At 33.6% G+C, this 23,657-nt stretch overlaps 1 protein-coding gene across 1 annotated transcript in view; it reads right to left on the minus strand.

Moving 5' to 3' along the window:
• Positions 1-21,333: 21,333 nt before the first annotated feature.
• The window catches only part of LOC129221898 (band 7 protein AGAP004871-like), a 69,035-nt gene continuing 66,711 nt past the window's right edge, over positions 21,334-23,657 (minus strand). Inside the window, exon 9 of the mRNA XM_054856272.1 lies at positions 21,334-21,543. Within this exon, the coding sequence (XP_054712247.1) occupies positions 21,334-21,543 (210 nt within the window). The remainder of the gene's footprint in view (positions 21,544-23,657) is intronic.

A 23,657-nucleotide genomic window follows, 5' to 3' on the forward strand; every position in this document is an offset into this window, starting at 1 on the left:
GAGGAAAATTTTTTAAATATCCCTATTTAAAAGAAAAAAAAAAAAAACATTTCAAACGATTATTTTTAGTAAGAAGATCAATTTTTTTTGCACTTCATGCAAATTGATCGTTTTTTTTTTTAAAGCATAATGCATTTGTACCTGTGTGCAATTGTATTTTGTATTTTGTTCTTTTTTTAGCCTTCTGTGTGTAAGTATAGGGGAGGGTGGCCAAAAGCGGGTTGGTCGTTCAAAGCGGGTAGGCTCTCGTATGCCCCTGAATGATGTGTCAGCGCCGATGTATACGTATGTCGTGTTTACCCGAACATCCCCGAGTCTTAATCTGTCCCAATAAAACAACAGTGAAGCGGTATGGCGCAACCAGGCTTAATGTTAAAAAAAATGATACATTTCTAAAAAAAAAAAGAGAAGAAGGTATGTGTAACTTGTGATTAGACGAAGATCAGTTTCTTTTTTTGACTGTCCATAATATTACGTTATTCTGACACTATCCACCTACAAACTACGAAGGTTCCGTTTTTTCTTAATTATTAATTTAAGATTATAATTATTGAAATAAAAAACGTGCTTTTGGACAAAGTGGGTTTAGGATTTAATCATGTATTTATTTATAATTTCTTGACACATATACTGACTACTTTCTATTTTAATTGGATAAGTATGACTTTTAAAAGTTATTTTTTTATGGAAATTAATTAGTCTATTAATTTAATCAGTTATTTCTTTATGTTTTATAAGCAAATGTACTGACTTTAAACTGGATAAGTATAACTTTTTAACTAAGTATATATATATATATATATATATATATATATATATATATATATATATATATATATATATATATATATATATATATTAGGGTGGTCCTTATTTATATGGGGAAAAAAATTTCGGAATTCAACAAGTGACGCCCCCTATTTTTGTAACACTATAATAAAAAGTAACGTGTGCAAAATCTGAACTCGATCGGTCAATAATAACACGTGCCCCTAGGCCGTTGAACTTGAACACTTTTGATAATTTTCCCACAAATCTTCGAATTTTTACTTCAGACCCAGTACATCGTTTCTCCTCGGTTTGCAAAATATTTTTACAGTGAGAAAGCACTAAAATTAATCTTTTTAATTACTTTATATCATCTAAAGATTTTACGTTGGATAAGAATAAAATAATGCTTTAGGAACGTTCCTTAATCGTACGCTTTTCTCAATGTATCTCGATAGTGTGTATTTTTTCCCGATAGTCTTGGACGATCTGTAAAATCAATTGTTTTTGTGACTCATATTTGGTAAATTAATTGTGAAATTATTCGATTAATTGTGCTCCTCTTTCAATTGTATCATTCACAATTTTCAGCATTTTAACGACCTCTCTTCCCTTTAAATAGCTTCCTTCATTTTGCCGTGAATCAGGATCAAATAGGAAAAAATCTTTTAGTATTTGTAACTTATCAAACAGTTTTATTGACTCGTAATTGATTCTATAAAGAGGAAGAACTTTGCTAAGAAAGTATTCCAAATCATCTACGGTTATCTGAAATTGGTTAAACTTTTATCAGACACGTCTTCCTTATCACAAGCATTTTTTTATACTAGTCATTTCCTATCTTCAAAATTAATTCCTTCATCTATTACCGACAAAGCTACTAGTTTATGCCCTAAATACCGTAAGTGATTTATGAATTTTCCAATCATTGCTTCTGCTGCATGTTTGTCATCATTTTGTACGCTGCTAGTTTTTCAGACATATTATATTATTCAAAGGAGCCTCGATTAGGTTGCTGTGAAAAACCATATCTTCATACCGCAATAAATTGTAAAACAGCATTGAAGGGCTTTCTTTTCATGTAAGGGCAACTTAAATTGTTTCCCAAATGTAAAAATTTTCAAACACAAATTCGTTTTTGCCACCCATGTGGCTCAAGGATAAGCTCCAGGTTGCCGAAAACATATCCCTGTAGGAGGAAATTCACCAGGAATATTATTACACGTTACGAGAATTCTCTGTAATCTTTCTCAATTCCGCTTTTTACGAACAATAATGTGTCATCAACTTCGTCTTTTAGAATTTAAGTTTTATGTGTACTTAATTGAAATGTCATAAGTTCTGAATGATGGAGATCTCTCCACAAAGTTTTGAAGCGCTTAAATAATTGAATATCTGATCTAGAACTAAAAAAGACAAGAACTTCTTTAAGGACACGCTCTGCAGTACAATTTTAAGTGCATGATGATGGCAATCCAAATGAAATATATCACCGTTCAGTTTTTGCTCTAAAAAATTGCATGCACAATTTATATGGTTGGTATTGCAAGTCGTTGTATCAAACACTACAGTTAGAGCAGTTAGCAATAAAGAGCTATCATCTAAGATATCATATACAACTGAAGAAATATCTAAGGAATTCCGAGTAGCTGTTCAGTATTAGAGCCTGAAGCTATCACTGTAATCCTGTCGGCGTTCTTTTTTCAGTTACATCTGGATGTAGCTTTGTATCCCAGTGAATAACTACAAAATCTAAATTTAAATTCGTGAAATTTAACTTTACCTCTCGAAGATTTTCTCTTGCCTCTCTTAAGGAATGTACGATTGATCACTAGGTCATTTGGATTTAAATTTACTGCATCTACATAGGCTGTAAATAAATGAACAACATCTTTGTTCCTAATATGGCATTTGTCTAACAGTGATGAAAGGCGAGATGATATCAATAGTTGGCAAGCTTTTTTGCATTGTGGTAAACCAGCTGTAGAAAACAAAAGTTCAACAGGTTAGGATAGATACCCATTTCGGTTTCTAAATCTTGTGAATCGCAAGCATTTGATGATAATAAAAGACTATGTACTGAAGTGGAAGAAAATTATGTATAGATTTCTACATTGTTCCGATCTGGTTGTATTTTTTTTAGTCAAAGATCATTCATTAATGGCCTAAGCCATTCATTAATGGCCTATAGAATCCCTTGTGTCCATCTTGGTGGGAGGAAACGTTCCCCTGCCGCTTGGTTGGAACAAGCGCAGAAAAGCGGTGCGCTTGACCCAAGGCCATTGGTGTACATGTACCCTCTGTAACATGTTACATTTTACAGAATGAAAGTGAGCGAATAGTCAGGCTGGAAGTAGCAGCACTTATTGAGGTTCAAAACTACTTTAAATATAAAACGTTAGAATATTTTTTCATAAAAATGATAAAATTCGCAATTTTTTCTTCGAAACTCAAAAAAGGGGGCCCTAGGGGCACGTGTTAATATTCATCGATTGACTCAAAATTTTGCAAGGATCGCGTAAAATATCTGCAACTTCAAAAATAAGGACCACCCTAATATATACATATCTATCTATATATATATATATATATATATATATTAGGACTCGACCGATGCATCGGCGCCGATGGTTCAACAATTTAGCCATCGGCATCGGCGGCCGATGCTGACTTGCAGGAAACATCGGCCCATCGGCCTTAAAAACGTCGAAAAGCCGATGGAATTGGCCGATGTTTTCGAAAAAAAAAGACCTTAGCCGTTTTACTTTTTAATGCAAAGTAAAGGGAGTTATTGTTTTCATATAAAATTGTTTTCTTAAACTTCAGTATGAATTTCTATTTTAGTCACCCCTGAAAGAGTTTTTAATACTGCATTGAGGTACCAAACATGTTAATTATTGCGTTGTTTCTTGCGGCTGGATGTACGTATGTGTCTCTCATAAGTCATAACTCAAAAATGGTAAGCTGTAGAAGGTTAAAACTTCGCATGTGGGGTGTGCGTACGTTCCAGTTGTGCACTTCCCTTTTTGTTTTCGATCGGGTGTTCTAAAAAGCCTATTTACTCATTTTTTGTGGCTATTAATTACTTATTTCAATACAAAACTAATATAGCGTCTCAGACTGGCGATCATTTGGTGATACACTCTATAACAAAAAAAATCGACGCACCAAGATGGAGTGATCCAATTAAGACGAAAATTGGTGGATAGGAAGACAATGCACAGAATAGTAAATGATTAAATTCTTAGAACGATTGAATAATTTATGTCAGAGTTACAGTAAGAAGTTCAATGAGGTATTGACCCCCTTCTAGCCTAGATACATGATGAAGCACGATTTGGGAAACACCGATAAAGCTCCCGGAGGTTGCCCTGCAGTATTTCCGGCCAAATTCTCTCCAATTGTCGGACGAGGTTATCAACATTCCTTGTCAGATGCAATCGCCATCCCATCATATCCCAGACATGCTCGATGGGAGAGAGATCTGACGATCTTGCAGGCCACGGAAGAACTTGACAAGCTTGCAGAGAGTTCATAGCAACACATGCCGTATGTTATCTGGCATTGTCCTGCTGAAAACCAGTCGCAAAAGGAACGGCAACAAAACAGGTCTTAGGATGTCATCGACGTACCACTGTAAATTAAGTGTACCTCTAATTACGACCAAAGGGGTCCAGTTATCAAAGGAAATGGCACCCCAGACCATAATGCCTTGTTAAGGGCCAGTGTGGCGTGCAAAATTTAAACCAGGATCCCTCCTTTGCCCTGGGTGTCTCCAAACACGTTTTCGATGATCGTCATGACACAGTTGGAAGCGGGATTCGTTGCTAAAGACTATATATCCTCAGTCGGCACCATTGCAACCTGATCGAGCCATGCACCACTGTAATCTGGCTCAGCAGTGTGTAGGCGTCAGTGGCAGGTGGCGAAACGGTCGACACGAACGTGGATTTTACTGTCCCAACCGTCTGTAAATGGTCATAATAGACACTAGTGTTTGGGTTGAATGCCGGACGTTTAACTCTGCCTTTTTCCACCCATCCTTGCCAGCATCTTCGAATCGCCGCATCGCTTCGACTGAAATGACGAGCGATTCTCCAATTTGATCAACCGGCCTCTTTCAATCCAATGATACGACCTCTTTTAAACTCTGACAGTTGCTCGTAATGAGCACGAACCATGCGGCGAGTCATTTTTAAGTTGTTGAAAGGTAATCTGAATCGCAATCAAACCGAAAGTTTTAACAACTGCTAAAGAACTGCTCTTTACATACATCTGCAGGATGCGCAGTTTCGATGCGTTGGATATCAAACTATTCATTCATTGGACACCAAATTTTAATTGTTTGCTCATCTGGTCAAAACAATCACGCATACAAAATTTCAAAGCAATCGGATGATAACTTCTTGATGCGTCGATTTTTTTGTTATGGAGTGTATATTGCCGAATCGGAGACCATGGAAACAAATATGAGATGGCGAAACCGGTTTTTGTGTCATGTTATTAGATTCCCGTTGAACCGACGGTAATTTTTAGAACACTTGCGTGCCCCCCCCCCCCCCTCCCTCTAATTCTGAAATTAAACTGTAGTTGCACTTCCGAGTTGTTTAAAAGTAACACCTTTCATAAAATTAGGATTTTTTTTTTCAAACTTAATCTATTGTTTAGGAAGAATTTAAAGCATTAATGTAAGAAATTGATTAAAGACGTTTTGAATGGTGACATAATTCGGAAATCAAAGGGACTTTTGAACTTTTTCTTCAGAAGTACTGAAGTCGACTCAGAAACTCTTCCGAGGCGTTGGTGGTAGCGGTTGTGTACTAAACAAATGAGGCCGAAGTTGGGAACGAAGTTTAATGTTGTGAGTTACTCGAAAATCAGAGGGTGATCCCCCCCCCCCCCCCGCACCTCCCTCGTCATTTCAAGCATTTCTTAAATATTTAGCAATTATTTATTTTGCTCAAGAAATGTCGTTTTGCGTATTTCTCATTCTTGTTTCATCTTGATTTCGTAATGCGCTATCTTTTTTGCATCATTTATAGCGATCGATTTTTTTCTATTGTAAGTAACTATTTTCATGTATTTTCATAAAATCAAGTAACGAATTATTTTCATTTTCATCATATTTTTAATAGTATGTTATAGAAAAGTTTCAAGGATTTTCTGTTAAGCAATTTTTTTAATTTCAGCAAATTATTGTTAAATTGAAAAATTTGATTTGAACTTGTTTGTAGTGCTTCATAAAAGATTTTTAACAATCAAATTGTTCAATATTATCTGTGTAAACTTCAGATCAAGTAGTATATGTATTCAGTTATTATTAACTTGGAGTAAATATCGAGTTTGTTTATTGAAGCTACGTTTTAAGAACCTCACTCTTTTCATGGCTATTTCTTTTTTCAGAAAAAATTATGGCACTGTTATAGCTTTTATGAAAAATGCAAATTTTTCTATTTATAAATTTTAAATAAGTATTAAAATATTCCTATTATGATTTAATATTTTAATTTATCTGTTACCTTTTTTGTTTAATTTCGTGACTAAAAAATGTCTACGTGCAATCTTTCCACTTTAATTGCGTAATTTGTTGACGGTTTCATATTCTTATTCCTAAATTTTTTTGAATAATTAAACAACATAATTTAAAGTTTTTTAACTATGTATAGTGTACATAATCCATACATTATTACAATATTGCTGAAATCTTAGTTATATGTTCAATTAAAAAAAACAAATCAGTTGGTTATTAAACAGTGTCTTTGTTTTTCTTCCTTTCTTTTGGAGGGGGGGGGGGGTGTTGTTCTTTCTCTATCATCATACAACACTCAAAAAAGAGAAGCATAACTACATCCTCTACAAATTGTACGTAGTACGATCCAAAATTTCGGGGACAAGCTGTGTAAAACTTTACTCAGAATAGTTCACATAACCGAAGCACATCCACCTTCAAAGGATCACCTTAAGGGACTATGTACTTATGCCGCCGTGCTCATATAACTTTTGGAAACACTCCTGGAAGCCTTTTTCACAACATACTATGATGCAGTTTTGTCTTCTCCTGACGAAAGAAAGCGGCGTCCAGGCAAATGTTTTTTTGCTGGGAACAGGTAAGAGTCACACGGAGCTAAGCCCGACGGAACGTTATGTTATTTGTTTGTCTCACAGAGCATTGATTAATCAAACCGTGCATCCTCCACATGAAAGTCGCCTTCTTCCCCACGATAAAGTTAAAGCAGCAGCGCAAGAGGCCTTATAGGAGGTTGCGAAAAATGACCGCCAGGAGTGCATCTGAAATCTATAGGAACGTTGGCAGAAGTGTATAGTCGTTCTAGGTGATTATTTTGTAGATAGATATGCTTCGGTAATGTGAACTATTCAGGGTAAGGTTTTATACTGCTTGTCCTCGAACTTTAAGATCATACTACGTACGTATGAGCTTTCAACTTACTATTCCATAACGTTTCTAAGTGACGCATGTTTACGCGTACGAAGACATCACTAGAGAACTTGCGATAATTAACTAAGGAGGTGTTCAGAATGGATATTTTGGTCATCTATATGTTCTTTTGGTACATATGCGTGTGCAGATGTGCCGAAAAAACTTGTGAAGTTTAAATTGGGTGATCGTAAAATAGAAATTAGGTCGATATTTAATTTTTTTTTAATTACAAGTCCTTATTCGTAGAAAGGAAGTAAAGCGAAATGAATAAATGATCCTTTTGAATCCCTGACAATCTTATAAGTTTATTTTCGTTAGATTTTTTTTTTTCCATCGGCCAACGGCATCGGCCATCGGCAATCGGCCATCGGCCATCTTTGAACAATCGGCCAAAAAATGCCATCGGTCGAGCCCTAATATATATATATATATATATATATATATATATATATATATATATATATATATATATATATATATATATATATATATATATATATATATATATATATAGTCAACTATTTCAATCATTTATAACTTCATATTTGATTGGCAAATGTACCAAATCACAATTAGTTTTGCTTACCCGCTTTGGGCCCCCTGGTAGGGCAAAGCGGGTTCTTCAAGTGTTTGTAATGTTTGATAATAAATAAATATTTGTTTTGAAATAATATAAAAATCACTTTCTATTTTGAAGTTCAAGAACCTTGCTCGGAAATAAAACCGAAATTGTTGCGATAAAAATCCAAGAACTACTATTTTCCAGCATTCTTCGAAAACCTACCCGCTTTGGGCCACCCTCCCCTATGAGTACGTAGTACGAAGTCTTCCCCCACCCCACCTCCCGGAAAACTTTGAAATGACGGGGCTGAGGAAGGAAAGGAGTATTTCTTCTACGCCACAGCAAATTGCTGAAAAATAAAGTTACTTAAAATAGTTATTTTCACTCTCCTCCGGACTTGTGTCATCACCCTAGTAGCAAACGTAATGTTTTAACGCTTTTATAAGCGATTACAACAGTTGTCACAACGCAGACAACCATTTTTAAATGTTAATGACTTTAAGTGTGTTACTTAGGTAGTTAACGTTGCTCATTTAGCATGCTCAAGACAATGATATAAATTTTTTTCCAGGTGGCGACAGAGGGGAAATGCAAATTTTGTCGGAAAACAATAAAAAAAAGGTGTCCACTTATCACTTATGAGTAAAGAAAGTATTTCAATAATTTTTCTAAGCCAGTGGGAGCAACTGACATCCCCCTTGCCCCTCCCCCTCCCCGAAATGACGGGATTTAGCATGCTTCTCGACGGTTAAACGAACCGGCTCCTTTTGTTCATGTTTCACACAAAAAGTTTTAATGTCTCAATAGATGGCAGCACTACAGATGGAAACAATACGTAGAAAACAAAATTGATCATAGACTGTGATGCTATACTACGGTAATTGCTCATTAGCAAAAGGAACATTTATCTCCGTTTGGAAGTTGCAAATTCTTCTGCTGTATTTTTTTAAAAAAAATATGCACATTTGACACTGCTGAATACTTTTACTTTTCTCTTACAAGTTTCTATCCTGATTTTTCTGATATTCTCCCTAAGTCTGGCCTGATCGACAATAATGTACAGGGTGATTATAGTTAAAGTTCCATTTTCACAACGCTGTAAAAATAAAACCACTGGTCAGAATGACGTCAGATTTCAACAGCATTTTATCGAGGAAGGGGGAAAACGTATGGCAAATGAAAATTAAATAGTTGAAATTTTTAGCAGTAGATGGCGCTGTAAGCATCATAACTTAATAGACTGGCACAAAAAAAAAAGTTTAATATGCTGTCCCCCGTTTTCTGAAACAAGTTAAAATCGAGAAACAGCATGCTCCACAATTGATCGAAGTTCTTCCGGGCTAACGTTTAAAATGTGTTGCGCAATGCGTGCCATCAGCTCAGCTAAGTTTGCAATCGGAGCACTGAACACAACAGCTTTCAGATAGCCCCATAGGCAGAAGTCACACGGGTTAAGATCAGGTGATCTGAACGGTCAGGCTGTATGGAAATGGCGGCTGATAATTCTAGCATTTCCGAAATGGCGCTTCAGCAGCTGCTTCACTGGATTCGCGATGTGCGGAGGTGCGCCATCTTGCATAAAAATGACTTCATCCACGCATCCGCGATGCTGTAGAGCTGGAATCATGTGGTTGCGCAAAAGGCATTCACAGCGCTTACCAGTTACGGTACATGTAACAGGATCAGAGGCACCAATCTCTTCGAAAAAATATGTAAATCAAGACAGCTGTCATGCGCATTGAATTATGAAGCTTACAGCGCCATCTATTGCTAAAAATTTCAACTATTTAGTTTTCATTTGCCATACGTTTTCCCCCTTCTTCGATAATATGCTGTTGAAATCTGACGTCATTCTGACCAGTGGTTTTATTTTTACAGCGTTTTAAAAATGGAACTTTAATTATAATCACCCTGTATTACAATAATTGAAAAACGTTTTTAGTTCTCATTGCTAAAAATTAACACATAAGCTAACTTACGTAAAGATCAATCAATATTTATTATTTTTTAATTTAAAGATTGCTATTGGTTGTTGGGCACTTTCTCGAGAAGGATAACAAAAGCGGATTTTTTTTTATTAGTTCATATTACTATGCACTTATAACCATAGGCAGATTTACGGGGGGTGCCAGGGGGTGCTCCGCACCCCCAACAATATCGGTTGGATTTTCAAAGAAAATTTAAATGAAATATATTTTGTCAGGAGAAAATATATATTTCTCCTCAAGAATTTTGCAAAACAACTTATATTTTTCTACAGCTAAATGCAAGTTAATTTACTTGAAAGCAAACCCAAAAATACAATAATAGGCAATTTATTGTGTGACCCGGTCACCACACAACGGCAGTGCGAGAGAAATTGTGCTACACGAATTAAAAAGAAGTATTTCTCCATTTAAAAAAGAGAGATGATAAATAATTACATAAATCAAATAAAAACATTCTTTTAATTAGTTTTCAGCGCTGTATTATATAATAACTTAATGCTCTGTAATTGGGTATGTATTGGTATAACATTACAATTTTCTTTTTCTTTGAAACAACCATGGCTAATAAAGTCAAAAAATATGGCTATTGTGATATACTTCCCCAAAAACAATATAATGTCCTTACACATCGTTCCAGTAATTAGTACAATAAAATCACTCTGAAATCAACTGAAAACCAGCATTTCCACTGTAAAATTTCAAAATTTTCTGAAGGGGGCGGGGCAGTGCTATCACTGAGATCCGCTACTAAAATTAGTTGCTTTTGTTGCATTTAATATGAATGAGTAATAGTCTCCTGAATAGTTACCAGATACAGAAAATAATTTCTAAAATAGTCTCCTATTTTAAAAAAAAAAGCATTTTATAATTTAAATGCCAAGAAGTGGGACAAACCTACGTAGGGTAAATTTTCTCCAAACAACCTTTAAAAAGGAAAACTTTAAAAAATATTTTCCAAATTTTAGCCCAACCTGAATAAGCACTAGAGAAACCAGCATTGACAGATTCCAGTATATTTTTCTCACTGTCTGACTGTTAATTAAAGTCAACAGTAAAATACTGACTGTATAAAAAAGAGCTCGAAGCGTCACATTCGTATTTCCGATCGAAAGAAAATTAGCTCTCGTTTAAAGAAAATGAATATATAGTGCGAATAAAAGAAATTAAAAACGAAAAAACAGTTAAAAAAAAAAAAGAAATAGTTGAGAAACAGAAATCGCAAATGCAAAAACTAATCCTTTACAAAAATCGCACTCACAAAAACGATTCCGTTACGAAAATCGCGATCTTTTGAGATCGCGACGAAACTTCACGAAACTTTTTTTTATGCAAAAATATAAACTTCACATTTTTTCTGGTCGTGAATGTTTTATTACATTTCATTTTCCCACTTTTTAAAACAATTGTTTTCAAAAATTAAACGCGGTAAAACTTTTCCTTTTTTTTCGTGGTAGCTAGGGGGGTAAACTTAAAAGCGATTTTTTTAATTTTTTTTTAACAATTTTTTTTCTTCTAAAAAAAAAAAAAAAAAAAAAAGCTTTTTTTACGAATTTTAGTTACACTTACTAAAATAGTCGCTGTATTTTACAACTGATTGCAAAATACTCGCTTTTGTCATCAAAATAGTCGCTTTTGTCGTCAAAATAGCAGCTTTAGTCATCAAAATAGCAGCTTTAGTCGCCATTTGCAGAGCTGTATCCCCCCCCCCCCCCATCATCTGTAATGCAATGGCGTAGCTACAGTTTCTGTCGTCCAGGCCGGTTCCTCCATTTGCCGTCTTTTTCATTGAGACTTATGCAATACATTAAAGCATTGAAAATTATCGCTCAAAATAGAAAACTTCATTTAAGGTAGCAAAGGGAAACTAATTTAATCCGTTTTCTTCCTACAAAAATGAAGGAAGCGGGGTCAGGCGCCTATCTCGGAGAAATATTCTGAATTTACATCAAAAATTGCAGTTAAAAGTAACTTTTGGGAGAATAGGGTACTCTACCGAATCGTTATCAAAACTGGAGTCAGTTAAGACTTTGGGGACGATCGAGAGTCAGCTTTTTATTCCGTAACAAAGTTCCAATAATTTGCTTTCCCTGCATTAATTCAGCACTGGCAAAGAAACAACTTTTACAGAAATATATTTGATATTTATATACAGAAACAGATGTTATATTTCAGAAATATATTTGATATTACATATTTGAATATTTTCCGAAATTTAAGTTTTAAAAATACAATTTAAGTGTTGAATTACAATTTAAGGACTTGCAATTTAAAGACATTAAGTGAATGAGGAAAGTTCAAGGGCTCACGACGGAAATATTTCAACTTTGAACACTAAAATGATCGTTCAGTCATATCAAAACCTTGCATTTCAGAGGTTTTTTTTTTTTCTCTCCTTTGCCTCCAGTATTAGATTTAAAGTACGATTCCCTTATTTGATTTTTTTTCACACCAAAAGTGCTGAATCGCTGCCCCGGGCGGACCACCCTCTTCGCACCTCCCTAGCTACGCCACTGCTATATTGTTGCACCCCCAGAATTCACAGCATAAATCCGCCTATGCTTATAACTCATTCAAGAAGAAAATTCCCTTGGTTCAAAAGTACACCATTCGAGTTGTAGATCGAAATAATCAAAATGGTCAGAGCTTCTGGCTATAATTTATAAAATCTTATGTACTTCTATAAAAATTCGCTGGAATCTTTTGGGTATCATTTCTATTTTGGATTAGTTCCCTTCACACGTTCCTTTTCAGATAAGCAGTGCTGTCCGCGAAATATTTGGCGTACTTTCGTAAAAATAATGCAAATTTAGTGTTATTTGGTTCGAAACCATCTTTAAAAACTAGCTGTTTGCTTTATCAATTAAAGTTTGTATGTTTTTTTTTGGGGGGGAGGAGGGGGCTGGCAGGAACTGGTCAATTGTGACATATACCATTTTAAAAAGGTGCTTTCCCCGATGAAATTTGTCTCCAACTATAGCACTGGGGAAGGGGAAAAAAATAATAATCGCAATTTGTATTTAAATCTTTAAGAAAAATGCTGCTTAACCTTTCTTTACTCGAAAGTCGCACTGCGTATCCTCATATATATAATATCCAACGATTGAGTGATGCTCCTGACGTCATCAACAATGAAACTTGCGTCACGGCATGCTAATTTGATAATATTTTTTGATAATGTTTGACATGCTGGGAAAGGCTTTATTGTGACAAGGCTGAACTGAAGCGGTAACCTAACTGTTTTACTGGTAAGACTGCCATTTCAGGAGAATGAAGAATCGAAAAAGTGGTCAACAATGAACGCTATCTATTGGAATTTCGGGTTAACCCATTGGAGTTAGGGTTAAAATTCTAACACCATTGTAGAAGCAATTTTCGACCGTCATATCTTGACGGGCGATTTGCTAGTTAAAGAGATTTTCGCTGGGTAGAACACATATTAAATTTTAGAATGTTGAAATATTTTCTAAATAATATGGGAAAATATGGAAAAAGAAAAAAAAATTACAAACCATAAATTGTTGTTATCATTATTTTTAAAGCTTATTTTATTCAATGCATCAATTTTTTAAAACCAATTTTTGAATATGTGGATACAGGTTTGTGACATTGTCACTAATCGTGCGTTTCGATTTGTAACATTAAGCTAAACAACTTGCCCCACGTATCAACTTTGCGGGCCGCATGTGGCCCACTGAGCACCAATCTTATACAAATTCAGAAGTTTCTAGATCTAGAAGAGATCCTAAGTTAGCTTGGAATGTGACTTCAGCGCAATCTATTTATTTAAACGTGAAATACTAGTTTCACCAGATCCAGATATACATACGGATATTCATTCTGCCGTGTGCAGGTAAACGGCAGTATCTGTAGAAAAGAGTTTTTGAGTTTTGGACCCAATACTAACAATAGGGAAATGTTGGAATTAGACGTCTTTTTCGCGCCTTTTTTTCAGCGGAAACCAAATAAGCGAGCTTGTACAATTAAGATAACGTATAATAGATGACAAAAATGCAAAAAAAAAAAAAAAAAAAAAAAAAAAAAAAAAAAAAAAAAAAGAAAGAAAAATGAAAACTTTGCAGTTACTGCCCTTTACCTGCACACGGCAGCATTGCTCGTAGTCGTCTTTAAGACATGTTTTGCAATTTTTTCGTTTGCTTTATTTTATTTATCCACCCTTCTTTGTTTAAGTGTATGTTTAGTATTCTGAAGGAGAACTAGTTAGATTGAAAGAGGTAGAACTAAGCTTGTGTAGTCGTATGCAAGCAACACTTTTAAATAGGAAACCTAACAAAGTTGTAGAATATTCACCGCCTAACTTCTTGAACTTGTATTTTAAAATAATTTTTTTTAAACAAAGATATCTGCTTGAAGTTATCACTAAAATTGCGTCCTTTAATTTATCATCAGAAACAAATCAAGAGAAGCAATAATAAGAATTTAAAAAAATATATGTTTGTTATCAGGTTGGGTGGGCCGAAAAGGAATGTGTAGACTGATGAGGCCCCATTTTTGATGTATATAACAAAAAATTCGCTATGAGCATAGCAAAAATTCGCTATATTGCGACTTCATCGTAATCAAAAAGTCTAACTGGTGGTAAAGTATTATCAACAAGCAAGTTGTTATCGCCCGGCAGAAGTGTAGCAAACATTTCTTCATGGTTTTCTGCTTTGTTTACTGGTATAAAAAAAGGTCATGTGAGGGAGTGAGAAGCAAAGAGATGTACTATCTGACCACGGATTGTATGGAAAGACAAACATCTGTTTTACAGCCGGAAATGGACGAATCTATTATTTTTTACCGATGTCAGCTTTTGCGGAAGCAGAGTCTCATTCAAGTGAGCAGAATACGCGCATAAATTTTTTACTTTTCCTCCTTATTCACATAGATTCGTCTTATCTAGACGTTAGAAAATTCCATGCAATCCGTGGTTGGACAGTAAGTGAACATTTTCAAGTTTTTAGTAACATGAGTTTAAAGTTGAGCAGTTGAGCTAACTTTCATTGAATTTCTTCCTAAATGATGCTGTTTAACAGCACCTACCAGGGCTGCTAGTAATATCTCTTGTCCTAATACAACGAAAAGAGGTTTATCTACCTGTAGTGATTATCTCCAAATTTTTAATTTTGGCACTTACATACCTTTGCTTCTCACTGCCTCTAATATTGTTTTTGAAGTCTAATTTACGTAGTTGACAAATTCAAAAAGAAAAATTTCATTGAGTGCTGTCATGTTTTCCTGTAATTTTATAACCTAGAAAAGTAGATTGTAGACCAATAATGTCATGTTAAGACTCCGGTGTCCTTATTAGAACAACAGAATATCGGATGGAGGATGTGATCTTGTGCTGCATGCAATAAATGCTGCACAATTGTGCACGAACGTGCGCAAGAGTACCCGAAAAAAACTGAAAATAACGACTCATCAATGCCCCGAATGTGACGATTGATCTTTTATGGAAGTTAAAACAAAATTTGTGATTGTGTTTTTAGAGTTTGTCAGACGTGGTTTAATAAAGTTTTATAATGACACTAAAGAATTTTTCAGTTTTTTAAAAATTAGTCACATAATATTTTTTGGCTTTTTTTCAGAATTGGCCTCATTAGGGACCCGTGTTTCTAATAAAGAAAAATTGTCTTTCTATATTAAAACTGCTAAAAACCATGATGGAAACTCCCCTTTTGATCAGTTTGATAGTACTTTTTAGCGTATTTATTTATTTATTTTTTTTATTAAAGCGTTTTTATTTCAAATCTGCGTGACGTACCAGAATTGGCCTTAAATTAGGTACCCATGTTTCTAACACGAACAAATCGCCTTTCTTTGTTAAACAGCTGACAAACATAATTGAAATTTATATTTTCACTTGAAAATATTTGATTATTATTTTTTATGAAACGGCAATGAATGTTCAAAAGTTAAAGAGAATTGAATTGCAAATGAGCGAGATATAAGGCCATGAACCCGGTAAAATAAAATCACATTGGTTTTCATTGATGATGATAGTCAAATTTCACTGTCAATGACGGAAAATTCTGTGAATTAAACAGTAAACATCACAAAAATAATGAACGAAAGACACATATACAACTTCACGATTTAATGATTCTCAAGCATAAGTTTTCACTGTTAACAAAATGTAAATTTTACAGAAGAAAAAATTGTTTTGACAGTAACAATGGACGAATGATTTAAAAATACTTCAAGCATAAAAATATGTAAAAAATGAAATAATGATAATCAGTGATCAAATAAATATATTATATCTTAAAATGATAACGAAAGCTCATAATGAAAATAATAAAATAAATGCAGTCTTCATTGAATTAAAATGTAATTCATGGACAGAATGAAAGATGTTCATGCATTTGAAATAATGAGCTGACACTTTTCAAGGAATGGTAACTAAGTTAGTGATAGTTTGTGTGTCCAAGATGCATTTAGTGGATATGTTTTGAAATTATTCTTTGTTTATGTGAAAATGAGAAAGATCTAATTTGAAAAAAAAAACTCAATGTGGGTAGAAAAAGCAAATAGTAGTAATGTGCTCATATTTTACATTATAGAATCATAATGAACTGAAGGAAAAATGAATGAACTGACAAGTAAACAAAACACACCCAGGAACACATAAAATAGGAGATTAGAGGCGATTAGAACACTTAAGTCTTAAAAGATTTATTAGACATCGCTTCGCTATCATTCCAGAAAAGTTTCCGAAGTTTCTGCAAAACTGTAAATGAAGAGCATTTCTATGAGCATAACAGTTCTTTGATATTTTTTAAGGAGGAAATAAAAAAGATTCAAAATATTGTACAGTGAAAGAACAAGACATCTCAGAATTCTTTTGCTTAGGAAAATCTCCAATGTTTTTCATTAGTGCAAAAACCCGATTTAAAACAAAGATAATATTGTGTTTATTTGAGGTAAAACATGATTCAAAATACATATATGTTATCATATGTATGTTATTATATGTATCGTTGCTTTCTGTATAAAAGCATAATGAGGTCATAGATATTTTGACAAAACAATGAAGAAAAAATTAGCTAAAAAATATTTTATTTGTGTACATTTAAAAGCATTTGACAATTTATCCCTCACTGGTGACAACAACAATATCACAAATAATTAAAAAAGTAAATGAATGAGATGAATAAACAAATACAAACTTCAAATAAAATGAAATTTAAAAAAAAAAGGAAAAAATCAATGCTTTACCTAAAACTACCTTTAAACGAATTGTTCTCGAATGCTACAACACACGCAAAAGTTTCATGGTGTTAGGTTTAGCTGTTGGTTTTTGATATCTAAATATTATTGTATGGTGAAAGTTAAAAAAGGATTTGGTTTAATCTTAAGATACATTTAAAAAATGCCATAATAAGTACATAAACTAGTATTATATTTTTTATAAAAGCATAAGGTATATATACATTCATACAATTTTCCAAGCCTCACATAACATTCACAATCAAGCATATAATAAAAATAGTTTAATTCTTGAAACCTAATTAAATATTTTCCGTTTGCTGATTTTTGTAGTCTAAAAAAATTGCTCCAAGTAATGAAATAAAAGACCATCAAAAAATCTGGTAAAGCGCTTTTTATCATTTGATTTTAAAAACTTCATAGACTGAAAATTTTAAAACAAATTTGTGAAACATAAACTTGAAAAACGTTAAAAACATGATGGTTTTAGACACACATATTTTTTTGACAAAACTGCTAGATGTATTGTTATTTACAATTTTATAGATTATATTTTGAATTTAATTTTTAAAACACAGCTACTAAATTAAATAGTTCAAGTATTACACAACTTTTGCAGTTGTTTTTTTTTCTATATTTTAATTGAAAGGTTTTTTTTCATAAAAAGTTAGGTGACTAAATAAGAAATAAAAGTACCACAAGAAAATTTTTGATCCAATATTTTTGATCGTTTTCTCTTAAAAAAAACTATTACAGTAAATCCTGACTATAAATGTATCTTTTGGCAACTCTGCAAGTAGAATTCTTATTTACTAAACTAATATTTGGAATACTATACCTAGCCATAAGTATTGCACATTTCGTTGCCGCAATAAAGCTTTTACTTGTTCTCAAATTATTTACAGAAATTTTTAAAAAATAAAAAGAGAAAATAGATTATTAGAAAAATAATTAAGCAAGAGGAACGTATTTATCTATTCACATCAGGACAATATTTACAATTATTTTCAACTACTGATTATAATTTAAAAACTTCAAAAATATGTACACTAATGTTCAGTTCAACAATTATGACAATTTGTTTCACTTAATAAATCTGCAGATAATGATTATTTTAAAAATTTAGCATGTATACAACAATAAAGTCTATAAAATGCACATTTTTAAACTATTTAGTAATTATTCAATTAAACTGTTCATCCGAAATTCATTTGTATTTTTCTCTCAGAAAATGTATAAAAATTTCATTAAAAAATACTTCTCACTGTGTTAATACTGTTTGTTAACTAATTCTAACTTTTTCTACCTAACAATTGTACATTAGTTGTACATTATATTGAATGTATGTTAAAATATTTTTACAATTTTTAGGACGAATCCCCATTTTTATTAGATAGCTTGATATACATTGCATTTATTTTCGTACAATTCAGTTTGAAATTTGCAAATAATAATATTTAAGAGGATGTATATGAAGATATAACCGTCAAATAAGCTCAGGTAAAACATAAATTTTCAAACATTCAAGATGATTCTCTTGCTAATCGAACTTCTTGCGATATCGTTTTCGACCAGTCACGTGGTCAAAAACTCATCTGGCTCACCAATCACAAGTCATTTTTTGTCACGTGATCAAGTCAAAAATGATGGCACAGTTAAATCCGAGGCGTACGAGAATCGGTTGGTTTCTTATAAAGTTATAAAATTTACGCTTGTTCAAGTTTTGCAAAAAAGAGGAGAAATAAGGCAAGCTTTTCATCGATTCGATAATGTTGAATTGAAAAAATAGTCGCTGGAAACACGTTATACTTTTTCAACACCTTTAAATTGTCGAGAGAACTATGTGCTCAAAACTCCCTCCCCTTCCCCCCATATTTTTCATTCGCAAATTTCTTTTATTACCCGCACCTGACCGTAGTTGATCTTCCTTTGATGTTTCAGATTACCACATGACAACGAGGATTAATCTGCCTATAGCTGTTTTTAATATTTATTTTGAGAGACTAATTTTCACCAAATGCTTACAAATCGTCTAAATCCCGTTTTTGTAGGAAAAAAAACTATATAGATGAATTTAATGAGTGAAACTTCATCTAAATACACAATTTCCACATCATTCATTCCCATCATTTAAGATTGGTACGAAATAAAAATACCATACCGGTATATGCTGTAAATATAAACTTTGTGAAAATTTTCGGCTGCAAACTGACCGAAATAACCACATATTTATTTCCGCATCCTAATTACGATTGCTATTTTTTATGGATATGCCTCGTATTACCTATTCTAGAAAATTACCAATCATAATATGACAAGTATGAATTGCTTTTCCATTTTATTCCACTCCATTTTTCGAAACAAGAAACCCAACGGGAAAGGGTGCTATCGCATTTCGTAATTACGAAAAATATAATTTGAATCCAAAACATCAAAACTCAAATGAACGCCCAGGGCTGGATGCTGGATATATTTTTTAAATTTATATTTACGATTTTAATCCTATAACACGCATTCAACAAACATTTACATTACAAAACAAAACATTTTATGAGCTTTAGCAGTAAACTCTTTCGACAGGGTAAATACAAGGTTTCGTTACACAAGGTTTCGAAATTTCGTGTTGAATCAAAGATTCTGTTCAAAGAATTTTCCCACAAAGTAATATATTTTGTCCTAAATTAATCGTGGCAAAATGTCTTTTATCAATACTGTTTATAGCAAAATTCAGCTACGCGCAAGCAATTAATACTGTGATTGTAATCCAGCAAAAATATTTTTTTGCAATGTGGCAGTTCATAAATTAATTAGAAATGTTTTATATCTTTTCACGTAATTAACATCAAAAATAATAGTTCTTTCGTAACAAAAGATAGGCATCACTTTTTTGACAGTATGTACATATAAGCATGGAATAAATATCCTATAATTTAAAGCAATACCGAATGTCCATAATCGCTGGATGAGGATTTGCCACAAAAACGTGGAATAAGTGATAGAATAACAAACCTTTCGTAGAATTTAATTTTAGATTCAATTCCCCCCCCCCCCCCCAAAATGATTTGCCAAAGAAACTATCTTCAGTAGACTTTGATGTAAGTACCATAAGTTTTCTCTCTATATACAGTCAGTACATGATTCGTGTCGAAGTCTTGTTGTGACAGTACTTGTTATTGTGACGATTTGATTGCATTTTCATGCAACGCAAATCAAAATAATCACAAAATCAAATCACTTCCGATTTTTAAAATCCTTGCAAAAATCCTGAGAGACCCAGATCAGAAGGGAGATTTCCAGAATAAATTAAAGGTACTCATGCTGAAATATGTCCACGGTAGAAATTACAATATGATAAATGTTGAAAAACCCACTAATAATTTGTTCCCAGTCACTTATTTTACATTTTTTGTAGTTAACAGTTATCGTGTGATACATTAATAGCCACTCTGTACTACAAGACAACTCATTAAATTCTTTAGCGTAACACATATACCTTTACTCTGTAAAGAAAAATATAGCTGTTTCTGCATAGTTAAACATAGAGTGCTAAGCAAATATGCAAGTTGCAAAAATGTGCTGCAAAATGATCTTTTTTATAGTATCTGTACAATACGAAAAAAAGAAGGAAAAAAAAAACAAAGAGTAAACCATTTCACAGCAAATGCGAACTGTTCAAGATTTTGTATTGAAGAATATTCAGTACTAATGGATGTTGGAGAAAATTAATTCACATGTTGAATCGTCCAACGATTGTGTCCTGCATTTTTTGCTAATATAAAAAATAATTTTTATACGGCCTAACGTTAATAACCTCTGTAAAATCAAAAAGAGCCATAAAGCCAATTAAGGATTAAAATTTTATGTAACGAAGTATTTTACTGAAATCATCTTCGTATGCGAGACATGTGTACATTTCATTCATTAATTTGAAAGCACACAATTATTTTTTGCAAAATATTGCCCATAAACTCTAACAAAAAAAACTTTCTTTCACAGGAACAATTCCCAGCTAAGGCTCCTATTATGACAAACTTCAACACGCTTAAGTATTTTCTCATTTAAATAATAATAACAATAATAATTTTTTTAAATATCAATAATATTTATATTTTTTGAAATTTTCAAACGGCTTTTTCTTTTTTGCAATTAACTATAGCTTGAATATTTTTCTTCTTTAAAACACTTCCTTGCATAAAGTAGATAGAAGAATATTGTAATTAAAGCAAAAATGAGGAGTAAGTCATTAACAGATGCAGTTTTTTGTGAGGCTAATAACAGTACGGTCAACGTGGACATAACAGTCAGTATATATAACGGAAATTTGAGATTGATAAAGAGATACAGATGATGATTATAGAGCATTCTTAGTCCGAAGCAGCTTGGAGCCTAGAGGGTAGAAATTGGCTCAAGAAATCAATGGGCAACGGGAAAATGATGGTGGAATTCTTCTCTGCTGAAATGGTGTTCAGAGTTTGCAGATACCGAAGCTGTAGAGCAGCTGGGGATTGGGCAATTACTTCAGCAGCTTCTTTAAGCGCTCGGGAAGCTTTTTGCTCACCTTCTGCAGCAATAACCTGTTAAACACACGCAAAAGAGAATTAGTTGTGTTGTTGTCGTGCTCATAGGTAATGAATTCTTTGAAAGAAGGGTATGACATTGTCTCAAGATGTTGAAAATTCTCCATTGCAACAGCAATAAAGACTAGTTGTTGCATTAATCCCACAGGCTCCAGCTTTTGAGAAGACCATGAGTCCCGTGAGCCCAAAAGTCTTAGAAAATCAATAACGAAGAGAGAACACTTTAAAGTTTACCATCAGGTTCGTTTACACGAGTAAACGAACCTGGCAGCATTGTGAAGGCTTACTCAGATTTAAATCACAGCATTACGACGCTGCCTGGTTAGGTTTGCCCCAACTATAGAATATGATAAGGTGATGCCTGCTTGATATTACATTTAGTGCAGGTGAAGTATACAAATGCCACTTGTACTATTTTCAAAAGAGCATGTCTTTACCAAAGGTAAGTGCACTAATGGAGTAGTACCTGCTTAGAAATTTGGACCGAAGTTACCAGAGGGAGATTTTAAGGGCTGGCATAGCCAGTAATCCTCACATACCTTCGGGACTTATCATCTACGACAGATTTAACGTGCACCAGCTATCTTTAGCTTATCTAGCTGGCTTAAACCGGATTTGAGCAAAGACTCTCTATCCCCTGATGGTGTGCCCAGCGCTCAAGTGACGAAGCTACCGTGACAAAAGGAATTATTGAATGTAATGTGCACGATTAGTTTCTGACTATTACCCTGAAAAATATGTAATTCTTGTTGACCAGCTTCGAATTGCATCTGCAATCTGGATCGGGACACGGACTCAACCCATCTGCTTGTCTGCCCTATACTTGTCCCCTCGACTCTGCACTGCCGTTACTGGGAGGCCAGGACCCTAATGGACCAAACAAGTTACATTGTGTCCTTCGTTTTCCTTCTATTAATATTAATTGGGTTCTTATTTTGTCTAAATTGTAGCCTGCGATTGGGAAGAAAAAAAGCGTATAATTGCAATGCATTGCTTCACTGTAAAAAAAAAAATGTGTAACCTTACTCCGTAAATACGGTGGCAGCATTCTGCAACCTTATTCCGGCGGCTAGCTACCTCCATAGCAATGGAGTAACTTAACTGATAAAACTGGTGTAACGTATGAGCGTTACACCAGTTTTATCAGTTAAGTTACTCCATTGCTATGGAGGCAGCTAAGCTGCCACTGCTTTTACGGAGTAAGGTTACAAATTTTTTGGATAGTAATTGGTTCAAGTTATCTTTAATACATTTCACTTGATGAAAGTAGAGTGAAACCTAATTTAGACCTTTCACTGAGTTTCTAAAGAAAGGAAATTTGTTTATTAAACTTTTTGCTCAAGAGTAGAAAGTGAACTTTTTTTTTCATGCCCTTGAATATTTCTTTATCAAAATATTGATCAAGACCTTTCTTAACAAAATTTGAGTTCTGGCTCGTTTAATACCTATTTAATTCTTGTAAAGGGCATTAATGCCTCATACATACAAGAATTTCGTACATCATCGGTGGTATTTAAAAAAAAAAATACTCTGAATTATTTTAAAACTACAAAGTGCTCTTTAATTTAACTTAACATATTTAACCATAGCGTCAATGACCGGGTACCCGGGTACCTTTTTGCGACTTTTATCATAATTTTTACGCTTTGTAACTAGGTCTTGGTAGAATTGCTTTTAATCCTTGCTATTTGCATGAATCTGAACTAAAGAAAGTTGTAACCGTGTTTTCAAAAAAAATTTTTTTTTTTTTTTTGGGGGGGGGGGAGTTTTTCAGCTTTAAAATTTTTATACCGAGATTCAATAACCAGGTACCCGGGTACCCATTGCACTGCACGTCACAAAATGCCCCTTCAAAATGCTTCTGACACCAATTTTTGATGACTCTCATGTAAAATGAGCCCTTGCAGACCCCGAAGAGTTCCTATTTTTCCTACTTTTTGGAGCTCTCTCCTTATTTTCCTACTTTTTCCTTTTTTTTCTACTTTTTCTTTCATTAGCATAGCACTTCTAATTGGGCATTGATTCTTATTTTTACATTGCCACACTGATAATTTTCTGCATGTTTCACTTTTGAAAAGCAAAAGAAACAAGCGGATAGTCAGCATTTCATT

The sequence above is a fragment of the Uloborus diversus genome, chromosome 5 (assembly GCF_026930045.1).
Source record: "Uloborus diversus isolate 005 chromosome 5, Udiv.v.3.1, whole genome shotgun sequence".
In the NCBI taxonomy this organism is placed as follows: Eukaryota; Metazoa; Arthropoda; class Arachnida; order Araneae; family Uloboridae; genus Uloborus; species Uloborus diversus.